General features: G+C 34.9%; 1 protein-coding gene across 1 annotated transcript in view; it reads left to right on the plus strand.

Moving 5' to 3' along the window:
- LOC129248687 (uncharacterized) overlaps positions 1–14,163 on the plus strand; it is a 151,920-nt gene that overhangs the window by 50,777 nt on the left and 86,980 nt on the right. Inside the window, exons 3-4 of the mRNA XM_054888316.1 lie at positions 3,626–3,857; positions 6,559–6,706. Coding sequence (XP_054744291.1) covers positions 3,626–3,857; positions 6,559–6,706 — 380 coding nt within the window. The remainder of the gene's footprint in view (positions 1–3,625; positions 3,858–6,558; positions 6,707–14,163) is intronic.

Below are 14,163 nucleotides of genomic sequence, written 5' to 3' on the forward strand. Positions count from 1 at the left end.
TAACCATTACCACTAAATTTGGGATTATCATTACCAATATCCGTAGTAATAACCAGTACCAGTGGGTAATGATAAAGGTAATGGTATTGGGAACAGTAATGGCAATGGTAATAGTAATAATTGTTATAATGGTTTCGGTAATGGTAAATGTAATTGTATATGTAATGGTCATGAGAATCAGAATGGAAGTAGTAATGGTAATGGTAATGGAATTGAGAACAGAAATGCTAACCATTTCCACTAAAATTAGGATTATCATTACCAATGTCGGTAGTAATCACCAGTACAAGTGGGTAATGAGAATGGTAATTGATATCGTAATGGTAATGCTAAGGGTAATGGTAATGGTAATGGTAATGTCAATGATGATATTAACAATAAATCTAAAAATAGTAAAAGTAATGGGAATGATAATGGTAATTGTAATAGTAATGGTAATGACGGAGGCAGTTTTAATAGCTATGGTAATTATAATGATAATAGTACATGTGAAGGTAAGGTAAGGTGATTGTACTGAGAATCGAAACGGTTATCATAGTTATAATGGTTATGGTAATGGCGATGATTTTTATAAGGTAATAGTAATGAGAATCGTAATAACAATGTTAATGTCTATTATGATAGCGGAGGTAATGACATTACTATGGGTAATGGTATTGGTAATATCAATATCATATTATTAATAATTCCAAAGATTGCATTAACCGCCTGGCTGGAAAGGTAGTCGTAATGGGAATAGTAATGGGAATCAAAATGGTAATGTGGATGGTACTGGTAATTATAGTTATAATGATTATGGTAATGGTGATGATTATCATACGGATAATAGTAATGATAATGGCAAGATTAAAGGTAATTGTACTGATAATGGTAATAGTGAAGGTTATAACATTAGTATGCGTAATGCTATAGGTAATGTCAATGGTCACGTTATTCATAATTCTAAGGTAATGGAAGTGGTAATTATAATGAGAGTGGTTATAGCTGTAGTCACCGTGTTGAGAGCTATTCTGTTAAAGGTAATGGTAATGAGAAACGTAATAACATTAATAACAATATTTTTAATGGTAATGGCAATGGCGATGGTAAAATTTATAATAATTTCGAAGATAGTGTTAACCGCAATTGAAAATGTGATGGTAATGAGAATGAAAATGGTAATGTTAATGGTAATGGTAAATATAGTTATGGTAGCAGTAAGGGTAATGGTAATGGTAATGACCATGAAAGGTACAATGTAAGTACTTAAGGTAGCAAAACCATTGGTATTGCCATTCGTCCGGCGCTAGGCAAATTTCCTTATTTAAAACACTCTCTGCAGATTACAATCACATATTGATGAAATAATAACGAAATACCCGTTTAAAAGCTAACCAAATCGATTATGAGGCCTCGAGGTGGTTTTGCCCGAAACTACTTTTTGTTGTTTTACAACCGATTTTCATAACTTTAACATGTGTAGAAAGGCTGAAAAATTTACTATCGTGTATCAAAGTTTGAGAGCAATCAAAGCAAAATTTGGCGGCCGCCGTAACAGAATGCGTTGGTACGTGACTACCATTCGGAATTCCCAGAGAGAACGTAGGTTCGAATATCGGTGAAACACCAAAATTAAGAAAAACATTTTTCTAATAGCGGTCGTCCCTCGGCAGGCAATGGCAAACCTCCGAGTGTATTTCTGCCATTAAAAAGCTCCTCATAAGAAATGAGAGAATGTGTTTGCTCATTTGATAGTTTTGCTCGATCTTCATAATCTTGACATGTTTAGAAAGGTTGACAAGAGTAATATGAAAATATCTGAGAAGTGAAAAACTGCGTTTTGAGCTAACTCGTCAAGGGGTAGGCAGAAAAATGATTTACTAATACCTGCCGCGTTGACTTGAGCTGTAGGGTTTTAGGGTCCCATTTACTCACTAGTTTTATAATTATAAATGGAGATAGCCCTCCTTGTCAATCCTTCTGGTTTTCAACTGGATTTCTAAGTACCTTGACTTGGCTGTTTATGACACAATGTTTGGACTCCTGCCTCTTAAATTGTATAATATGGATTTCCCACAAAACAAGTGCCCACCGAGGAAGTTAATGTGCTTCGAGTGCCAGCTCTTTACAGTGGATAATATTTTTTTCTCAATAAATCTCCCTCACATACTCTCCTCACTCCCTCAACTTAATCTAACCTGTCTGAGTAACAATTTCTGACTTTTTCGCTGACCCTCTGCCGGTTTTAAGTAAGACAAGCGCTGCTACCGTTGCTGGTAATTGACTTTGGCTAAGATTTGCTTTGCCTCGACGCAATAGCTGGAGCTGGTAATCAGTGCAGAGCACTATGTCATTCAACTATTGCGTGCCAATGGGCTTTTTTTCGCCCCCGATTACCTCAGCTACTGCTCGTTTAGTGCTAATCCAGCGAACCACGCTGCGGTTTTTTGGGATATCAATAAACGACAATTTACGTTCGAGTTGTGGCAGCGGTGGCAGTACATAATTTAAATTAATCCTTAATTACGTAGACAACATCCCGCTGCTACTTGCTGGCTGCTTGACTCCGCATCTATGTTGGTTTAACGAACGAGCTTATTACGGCGAGAAAGTGTAGGTAAAATGGATGGGAGGAGAGGTGGCTGATTGGCTATAGAGGAAGATAGTCATGCAAATACTTTACGCCAATTTGCAGCAAAAACCGCCTTAACCGCATTTAGTTAAGCCATGCCACTTGAAATTGAAACATTCGTGAATACGAGTTTGTTGTTTTTGTTGCTGCCGCATGCGTTCTCCGTTTAAGCGCGCCGAATGCCAAACTCTGTGTGGTGCTGTCATTTAAAGTCAATTAATTTATATATTTTTATTCGTGCACACATACATACATACACGTTTTTGTTGCCGCCTTGCTGTTGCTTTTGGCGTTGTACGTTGCACGTTGCGCGTATTAAAATGTCAGAACAATGTGCTGCATGCCACAAATTTAACGACGACAACGACAGCGCATTCAATAACAGCCGTTGGCCTTAAGAGTTCGATAAAGATTTTTTTTCACGCATACATACACACATAATTGTTGTTATTGCTGCTGTTATAGAGTAGCTGTTCATTACTACTTAACTACTACCTACCACTACCGTTGCGACTACTCGTTACCATGGCCAAAAGCAGACTCCGCCACCATCACCATCACCGTCAGCCAGCCACAGCGACGGCCGCCAAAGCAATCAACAGTAAAAAATGAAATGGGCGGGCGGCCCGATGGCGGCTAGCCATTCCGCATTTGCTACTGTGCGCATATTTCATAGTGGCGGCGGCGGCGATGGCGGTGGCGTTGATGGGAACTATAGCGGATGCTTATCAACGTGCCACCAATCAGCCAAACATTTACCTTAACTTTTATGCATGGCAACGCACAACACTGACTGCGGCGGAGATACCCTAGCGGTAGACGTCGTGCACGCAAATTTTAATTAACGCACAGATTTTGTTTCAACAACTTTTTTCGCTCGTTTTTTTTGTGCCTTTTTTCTATCTATCTATAGCGCAATTATACTTTTATGCTCTTATATGAAATATATATATATATAATATACATACATGCATACATACTTATATGCGTACATTTTCACTTACCTCATTGCAGACTGAAAACCGATAATAATGGCGGCGCTTGGTGCCCCAAACACATGGTCTCAAATGCGTTGAAGGAATATCTGCAGGTGGATCTGTTGCAAACGCATGTCATAACGGCGATACGTACGCAGGGTCGCTATGGCAAGGGTCAAGGTCAAGAGTACACAGAGGCATATGTGCTGGAGTATTGGCGACCGGGATTCACCAAATGGCTACGCTGGAAAAATACACAAGGAAAGGAGGTGAGTACGTGAATACCTACAATTGAATGAAATGTTGTATGCTGCGCGCCAACTTCGTGTAGTTTCATTTTAAAGGGAAAAAGCTTAAGCAAATTTGATTAAATGGAAATTTGGAGTGTACTATTTGTAGGCTAATTGGTTCATAATCGAGGTTAGATTAGGTTTGGTTGGAGCGGTTGTCCTGGGGGACACACTCAGGCTCATAGCCCATAGTGATGCCGCGTGGGGAGCTTTCCCTATCTCTCCTTAAACCAGTATCTGCTTTTCAAAAATTTTAGAACAACTCGGATTACTGCAAAACTGAAGGTGCGAGGTTCCTTCCTTTTCCTCGTCTAGAGAACTTCTAAAGAAGTCATGTGCTTGCACACCCATCCTTTGGGCGTGCCTACATATTAGGCAGTGCCCCGATAGAACTGAAATCAGTGTGATAAGACTGTGCTTATTTTGGCTTAGTAGAGGTTCTGTCTCGGTTCGGCTTTGAAAGTATTCGATGCGGTACCATCTGGTGGTAGCAGAGGAAGAGGAAGGCCTCCTATGCGTTGGAAAGATCAGGTGGAGAAGGACTTGGTTTCACTTGGTGTGACCAATTGGCGCCGGTTAGCATGAGAAAGAAACCAGCGCCGCGCTTTGTTAAACTCGGCCAAAATCGCGTAAGCGGTTATCGCACCAATTAAGAAGAAGAAGAGAGAGGTTCTGTCTCCCTAGTTAATCGTGTCTGTAGTAACTCTCAATGTCGCGATGCCGCGGTTAAGCCAATCGAAAGTCTTCGATAAGTTCAGGTATACAGGCGTAACAAACTTTTTTTCCTGGTTTGGAACTGAAACTAAGCGAATTATCAGTGGCATTTAAAGCTGAACGCAGGTTTGCAAGTCTACGACAACCAAGTCGGACCAAGACATAGCAATACGGGCAGCTTTTTTTAAGTCAAATCATGTAAATCTACTCGACCTCCGAAGAAATCTGAGTAGATCTTGCTGTACCTAGGAGTCAAAGACCAAAGACCGTAAGCCTGCTTCGAGCGAAGGCCGAGCAAACGCACAGAAAGTGGTCCGTCGTCTCATCCTTCTCTCCAAATGCTGGGCAGAGTGCGCTGTCTGATATTCATTTATTATTCTAGGCCCATAGAAAGTGGCCCGTCTTCAGTCCAACCAGCTAACTACAGTTATTTCTGTTTAATGACGGGAGTATCTGCAACAGTCGGTCGGCCATGACAGCCCTTCTCAACCTGCCAAGCTCGCTTGTGTGTTGAAGTAACCCGTTTGCTAACCGTGGCTTTGATGGCTGCGGAAGAGAGTGGCAGAACGAGCTCCACGCCAAAGAAGTTGGCCTCATAGTTAAACCTGGTCTTACAGCACTCAATTACCCTTGCAGTTGTTGGAGGACTGTCTAAGGCCATGAGCGCTGATCTGCCTCTCCATCTGTTTTCCGTAGCAAATTTCATTGCCTTAGCATAGACCGCCGCTTGAAACACATATGCGTACATTTCAAAATCAAAGTGTAGTTTTGTCCCGCTGGATTCCACATAGACACCAAAGCCGGAACCGTGCTTGGTCTTGGAGCCCGCCATGAAAATGCGAAAACAGAGCATGCCGAGCTAATTTTCGACAGCGAAAGCCTACTCTCCGGCTCATGGCTTACCAATCGTAAGGTGGAGAGTGGCAAAAAAATTCTCAGCTTCCGGTTAAGAAGCATACGATTATGATTTGCAAGCAATTTCTGCACGATTGCTGTTACAGAGACTACCTGACAGACATCAATATTTGAGCCTGAGTCGCATCTGAGACATTTAAGAGTCCACCGTTTGAGATGGTAGGCGAGATTTAGTAATATGTTAAATACGCCAACTGCTGAACCCGTTGGACCATCGTCAAGAAATTACAACATTCATCGCAGTGCAGTTAACATCTGCCTCAACTGTTGCTCCACGAATGTGAGGATAGATCACGACATACTAAACATATGTCTACTTATAAATGTGAGGAGACCCTGCACAACTCTAAGCATATCTCCAAAAACCAGCTCAGAGCAACTCATCTGATTTGTCTCATCCTATTGGTCTCAGCCTTTCGAAACGTCGTATTTCCTAAGCGTAGGTACCCTTAGATGTCTTAATGCAGATTAATGTGCTTAGTAGAGCACAGACCAGCAGGACTTAGTAGAACTGCTTTGAAAGTAATAAAAAATATTTTCGTCTAACGATCGATATTCAGATGGCGCTTTTTATACCAGCACTTTTTTTATTACCTAGCGGATCTGGTTTCGATGATCGCACATAAACTTGTTAGCTTTATGGAAATAAAAACTGGTTATACTTCCATCAACGGGGTACGGCGTTAACTGAGTCTAAGGAGTGATGTTATAATTGACCCTGTGAGCCTAAGTCTGTCACCTTCCTGGGTAGGAATAAAGGCAGCCCCCGTAACTTAACCTAGTCTTGTGTAATTAAATATGTAGGAGGTTATATCTTTGGATACAAATTCATGTAAGGTCGTTCGTAGTCTATTTGCCACTTCGAGAGTCTCATGGACATTTGACTAGCGCTCTCGGCCTTTCTTAAACTGTAAGATTTTAGCCGAGTAAGTTATTCTATTAATATTTATCAAGTAAATAAGGAAGTGAGGACATTGTTATCCTTATTTTTAAATTTATTTAAGAATTATTTAATATTTCCTTCTTTTTGTTTTCTTTTTGGCTTACCTAGATTCTGCCTGGCAACATCAATACATACAGTGAAGTGGAAAATTTACTGCAGCCGATAATTTTTGCGTCGAAGATTCGTATTTACCCATATGGACAATACGATCGGACGGTGTGTCTGCGGGCCGAGATTGTCGGCTGTCCGTGGGAAGGTGAGTACGCCATGAAATTATATTTCAATAAATATAATAAATTGTTTTAAAATAACATGTAGACGCGTCTTTTGAAAAATCCTTTATATATGGTTGAAAATATATTTTAACTGCTTAAAATTTGATATTATATTTTGAAAAAAAAAAATGTAACTTTTTGATGTCATTGGGCTTGTGTTGCTAAAAAGAAATCGTCTTTATGGCCCAGCTGGGTTTATTTTCCGAATAAAAATTTATTAGTTACGCAATAAAATATATTTTTACGGTAAAAATTTACCCGCTAGATGGGGTGGAGATCGAGATATTGCGAAAAATGATAGTTATTGGCGGATTTGGGATAAGTTATTGGTGGACTCTGGGATTATATCCTAGCACCTTAAAAAGTAATATTGTTGAAAGGATGGGCCCGCTAGATGGCGCTGGCATAGAGATAAACCGAAAAGTCGTATTAAGGCTTCGATTTTTGTTGTTGTTATAGCATTCTCCATACATAGTATGTGCGGGGAATGGTGCTGGAGTGACAAGTTCTTGGCCAATATAAATACGGGTCATTCCGTTAACGTAGAACCGACTGTTGTAAGGATTCTTCCATTTCATACGAAATATTTATGCAGAATATGAAGCTACTGTGGGGTTGGGATAGTTATACGAATCATATTTATGTCTCAAGTGGTGAAAACATAGATTTTCTTTTGGAGGACCTATTCTAAAAACTACTAGGTATATTTTGGCGATTTCCATTTGCACTTGACTTGATATATGATTTGAGGCGGGCAGGGTTAAGGAAATCTCTCGGGGTGGTTGAAGTAGCAGGGATAATAACTTTTGTGCCAGGACCTATCAACTTTGTGACAAGGCTTTTGACCTAAAATACAGACAAAACAGAAATTTGCGAAAAAAAAAATTCTATTAATTTCAAAATTTCAATAGTAATCGGAAATAATTTATATATTTATTACTGTAGAGTGTTGGTAAACACATCAAACTTTTATAGCAAAAATACAACACTTCAATCGGTTGAGTCATTCATCATTGGTTGCAGTTTGAGAACTAATTTTGTGATTTTTCAATACATTTTCGTTCACAGACACGCCTATCTCTTAAATCTGTGTAATTTATGTCACAAAGAACATCGTGGATAAGATTAGCTTAAAATACAAAAAGACTTTGTGTAAATCGGAGCATACAGCGCAAAGTTATTGGCTTACATACAAACATATTTGAGGACTTTCATTAATAAGATGAGGAGATTTAAGTTCTTTTGGAAAAATTTTAGTTGGACACACACAAACAATTTAATTACATTGCATTTGTGTGCATTTTACTTGAATTTAGTTGAGTTTAGTTTAAATTTTCTGCATTCCGCATAGCCTTAAATATTTAGTTTACCGCCAAAGAACTATGTGTGCACGGAGCACCCACCTCCCTTTGACCAATGCGACGAAATGGCGCCAATAATGCGAATTCGAGACAATAAACGCTATCAGAGGGCCCCTTTCGTGTACTTAATAAAATTGTAATTTAAGTCGTTAAGGGGCCGTAAGAGAACCGGAAAAAAATACAACAAAGTACTTGAGTCAACAAAGGCAAAGGTTAGTTGATTGGATTGTGCTGTGTGGTGGCAACAACTAGCCGATGGGAGGGCGGCGTCGGCGGTGGCGTTTTGATATAAATATGTATGTATGTGTGTGAGCAGCAAACATTCGTAGACGTGCAACGCACTCGCAAATCGCGTGCAGACAGCCAACGATGACGGCGACGCCCCAAACATGAATGAATGTATTTATTTTTTTGTGCCTTCATATGTCAATTTCTCGTTGGTTTTGTTGTTGTTGACAGCGACCTTTTTACAGTTGCCGACTGCTAGAAGACGAACGACGACGCCAGCAATGTGATTGTTGCATGCAATTGTTGAGTAGCGCCAAAAACAAAAGCAGGAAAAAAAATAATATGCCAATAACAAGGCTGGCTGTATGTATGGCTGTGTGTGTGAGCGGCAAGAGACAACAATACAGCAAAGGTAGATGAACAGAAGTGCTTAAAAATATTTCCGAAGCGCAAATTGTCGACAAACAAAGCGCAGCTGTGCACTTGCTACCAAAAAATAAACCAAAAAAAAGGTACCATAAATGCGTGCATGTAACTGTCATAAGAGTGCAAATTTGCCAATGTCTAGCATGCTTCAAGGCGCAAAGTCTTTTTGTTTTTGCATATTTATATGGACTTTTGTTTGTATTTTTGAATAATCATTGCAGTGTTAGAATTACACGGCAAAAAGTGAGCAAAGCTAACTGCCAAGCAGCGGATGGAAAACCGCAAGTAATAATCAGAAAAAGGGTTGAAAATTTATTATTCCTTTAATGGCAGCCTTTTTGTTTCAAGTAAAAGAGCTAATCATATTTTTGAAAGAGCTACACTTTAGTGCCAAGGTGGGCGTAACTTGTTTCCGCAGTGATGACACAGAAAAACCATTTAGCAAGCGGCATGAAATATCGTCACATTTCTTTGGCTGTGCAGAGTCAGCCATTCCCCAAAATCACCGAGCACTCATACGAAAATATGCAACTGTACAAAACATATGGCAGCATTCAACTCTAACACGCGTGAAAGGCAAAAATGAGTTTATACTTGTTGTTGCTGCAGTGAAAGCTAGCGGCGGCATGTGGCGGCATTTATTGCTACATTTTTTTTTTTTTTTTGGTTTATTTCGTCATGTCTGCCTATTTTTTGGGAGAGGGTTGCTAATGCAGTGGCAAATACACCCCTTTTCGGGCATATAAGCATGGTGTACTACATGCATACATACATACATACATGCATACATATATACATACATACATATATATATATATATATGCATACATACATATATACATATATATATGCATACATAAATACATACACATATACATACATACATACATATACACATTTACACATATGCTTGCGCTACCATTCCTCCATTAAATAATTCTCTCTTCTTTTCATTGGAGTGGGTCAACTTATGTTGGGTCCGGAAATTACATTTGGGAGTGCAACATTTCGTATGCAAATTAATCAAGATAAAACGTTATTGTGCTTGTTTTTTTTTTTGTATAAAATATTCATATGCATAGGTATGCCGTCTTTGTGATGAGTTACACATATTTGATATATGTGGAATCATTATTTTGAGTTCTACTTGCATATAAATGTAAATACAGGAAGTGACGAGTTAATGCGGACTACAGAGAGAATCCAAAACAGCAGTAAAAAGAGTCCCAAATACGTGGTGTGTCTATTACGTAACGAGACTGATGCTGCTTTTGAAATGGTACAGAAACCAGCGGCCGTCAGCTAGCAATCTAGGATGAAGCCTTCGCTTTTGAGCCATCAGTACTTCGCGCTTTTGTAAACATCTCAGAAACCACAGCCAAAGCGTTTGCTTGTGTTAGAGTTTTTTTGTTTTGTTTTTTGCCGGAAAAATGTTGAGTGGCTCATTCCGCATCTTATATCAACAGGTTTTTAGTCAATTGCAGCATTCCAGGGTTGGACTCCACACGTTGCTCGTCAGGTTTTGTGCCGTGGGTTTGATATCTGTCTCCTGTCGGTATTATTATTGATTTGATTTCAGTGTAATAAAAATACAACAACTTCAATAGCAAACCCCGCTAGCTACCAAGGCCTTCAGTGCTTTTTTAGCTTTTTTTAACATTATTTATTTTTAATCTATATATGTAGATACATTTTTTATATGTTTTTTTTTGTTTTTACATACTTTTCTAAATTTGTATATAGTTTTTTAATTTTTATATATATTTTATTAATTTTTAAATACATTTTTTTTAATTTTTATACACTTCTTCTAGTTTTTATACATTTTTTTTATTGTTCTATATATTTTTTATATATATTTGTTAATATTTTTATTTTTTTTTTAATTTTTGTATGTTTTCTTTTTAATTATTATATAATTTTTTTAATTTATATATATATATTGTTTTGGTTTTTATATATATTTTTAATATTTAGAGATATTTTTTTTATTTGTTATATTTTTTTTTTAATTTTTATAATTTTTTTCTTTTAATTTTATATGTTTTTTTGTTTTCATTTTTACACATATTTTTTGAATTTGTATACGCAATTTTTTTTAATTTAATTTTAATTAATATATTTTTTTTGAATTTTTATATATATTTTTTGAATTTTTTTTATATTTTTTGCATTTTTATATATATTTTCTTAATTTTTATATAAATTTTTTATTTTTATACCTTTAAATACCTTTTCTTTATTTTTATATATTATATATATTTTTTTAATTATGTAAATTGTTTTCATTTTTATATATATTTTTTATTTTTATATAGTTTTTCTTTGTTTTTACGTATATTTTTTTAACGTTTATATATATATTTTTTTCAATTTTTACATATTTACTTTTTTAATTTTATATACATTTTTTTTTAATTTTAATACGAATTTTTTTAATTCTTTTATAATTATTTATTTGTCTAATTTTTTAAATTTGTATATAATATATATTTTTAAATTTTTATAAATTTTATCTATTTTTGTTAATTTTTATATACATATTTTTAAAATTATATTACATATTATTTTAATTTTTTTAAACGCTTTTTAGTTTATTTAATTAAAAAAATTTTTTTTTTCATGAAATACCTATCGAAAAAAAAACACGGAGATTCCTCAATTGACTATGCTCTTATAGGTACAGTGTTCTATTTCTTAAGCGGGCACGTAAAGGAGAAAAGTGCCAAGTTTCTCAGAAAAGTGTAAAATATGTTATGGACAAGTTGTCCGCTCAAGAGAAAAAATCAAAAAAAATGTTGTAAGGATTTGTGGCATGTACTGAAAAAAGTGTCTGCTTATGGGAGGTGTCCGTTAGGAGAGAGTACATTGTATTAAATATTTATAAATGTTTTTAGTAGTTGGATATATTTTATACATTAGCGGTGCTGGCTTTTGACCCAACTACCAAGGTGTTTAATGTTTATTTGTTTTATAGTTTTTATATTTTTTGTGTGTTTTTTATTTTTGTTTATTTTTTTTTATTCTTTTTGTTTTTGTTTTGTGTATTCTCGTTAGTTTCTTGTTTTTCAATTTTGAATTTAGTTTTGAATACCTCTATAAATATCTAAATACTTTAATACCATATAATAAAGTTATGTAACTTTTTTTTATATTTGCCCATATTTAATTTTTTTTTTGTTTTTAATTTTTAATTTTTTATATTATTAATTTATTTTTATTTTATTTTGATTTTATTTTTTAAGTTTTTTTTTAATTTCTTCTATTATTTTTATTTTATTTTTAAAATCACTTAAATAACTCATCTCAATGTTTCGAATCACTAGATACAGTTTCATTATTTAATAGTCACACCACGTACGTGTATATGCAATAAGGTTGTCAATCCCGGTATTAGTGGGTTAAAATTCCGGGTTTGTTGAGTCTAATTTTTTGCATAAGATGAATCACAAAATCATGGAATCAATAAAATCACTAATCCGAAGTAAAATCCCCTCAATTAACTCTCTAAAAAGTTACGAAACACTAAATGGACATTAAAACAAGCTGGGCACTTAACCGAAGCCGCTTAAAAAACTCTTTCAAAACTTGTTGAAACAAACACCTCAAGTGCATATGCACAGCTTCTATGCTATGGAAAACAATGATGGAAGTAACTTAACGACATTTTAAAAGAATCAGAAGGCCGAAAACGCGATTTGCCTCATATAAAAAATTATGAATATTCAAAAAAAAAAAAAAAATAGTAAAAACTGGTAAAAATGTCGAGGTTCTTTATTCGGTTACGAGCTGTAGGTGCATAAAAGCAGGCACATGACTTCAAATTGTTATTATCCGCTTCCACTATCCTCCAATTTTTCCTTCTTCAATTATTTCCCCTTCTTACCGGATTCACTCAAACGTAGTAATCACATATCCCCTGCCTCTGACTCTTAATGCATTCTTTTAATATTATATTTCTCTGCATGCAAAAGCTAACGAATTTCCCAACTAAGTTTTTTTTACGTGGAGATTTTTGTGGTTTGTCTTATGAATTTTTTATTTACTAACTCGTAATTGTATTAGTCTTTTTAGTTTATATTCAGAAAAAAGAAACAATACAGTGAAGGGTTGAAACTAAGTGTGCATATATGATTATATTTTTATAGGAATATTTCAGTGTTCATTTGTTGAAGCATTAGGGCATAAAGTTAATTAAAAAAGGAGGAAGGATTTTGCAATTAATGTTGATAATTTTTTTCATCATTAATGTACGAGAAATGGAAGGTAAGGAGATGTAAGTTTAGATTACTCTAAACATGTATACTAAAAACAGTTTACTTATGTACCTATGTAGGTATTATATAAAAAAAATATTTTATTTGTGTACTAAAAATATGTATTTGTGTACTAAAAATATTTATTTGTGCACTAAAAATATTTATTTGTGTAATAAAAGATTTTTATGTACTAAAAAGTATTTATTCGAGTACTAAAAATATTTATTTGTGCACTAGAAATATTTATTTGTGTACTAAAAGATTTTTATGTACTAAAAAGTATTTATTCGAGTACTAAAAATATTTATTTGTGTACTAAAAATACTTATTTTTGTACTAAAAATATTAAATATTCTAAAAAACGTAAAGGATTTAAATTTTGGTGGTTAAAAACTTTACTTTATCAAACGGCTCTTCTCCAATGGGAGGCAAGGACTAGTAAGATTGCTTGGAGTAGATATACTAAAAACACTTTAGTAGTGTATAAAAAATTATTTTATTAATGTACTAAAAATTTGTTTGTGCACTAAAAATATTTATTTGTGTACTAAAAATGTTTATATGACTACTTAAAATATTTATTTGTGCACTAAAAATATTTAATGTTCTAAAAATCTTGACGGTTTTCTATCGAGATAATCAACCTAAACTGAAGGCTTATAATGGACAAACTTTCCCCACTCTGTATGCGTGTAATGCTATGGTAACACGACTACAAAGTCCTGAAATCAATACAAACAAAAATTTGGAAAATTATTCAATTTTCATAAAAAAAAGCGTATCGAAAACTAGTGAGATGGTGGATAGAAAATTTTCAGTCCAATATCTTTGAAAATTAGTCGAATCAATGCCTCACCAAATGAAGAATAAGCCGCTTATCACGAAATACAAGTTTTGAAATTTTTTTTTATTGTTTTAAGCAGAATTGACTTCCCGAGTTTGACTTGCCCATTAATTTCTCACATCTGTGCTTAATTTGAATTTTTTAATAAATTTGTTTAATATTTTTAATACAATATTTTTCGCTAGAAGAAAATGTTTGCTATGTTGTCCGTTTTCTGCTTGGAGCCACTGTGTACATAACAAAGAGACCTTTTATTAAGCTAAATCAATAAAAATTAAGAAATTCCCATTCACGCCTTTTTCTGAAGTCCAAATTTGGCC

The sequence above is a fragment of the Anastrepha obliqua genome, chromosome 5 (assembly GCF_027943255.1).
Source record: "Anastrepha obliqua isolate idAnaObli1 chromosome 5, idAnaObli1_1.0, whole genome shotgun sequence".
Taxonomy (NCBI): Eukaryota; Metazoa; Arthropoda; class Insecta; order Diptera; family Tephritidae; genus Anastrepha; species Anastrepha obliqua.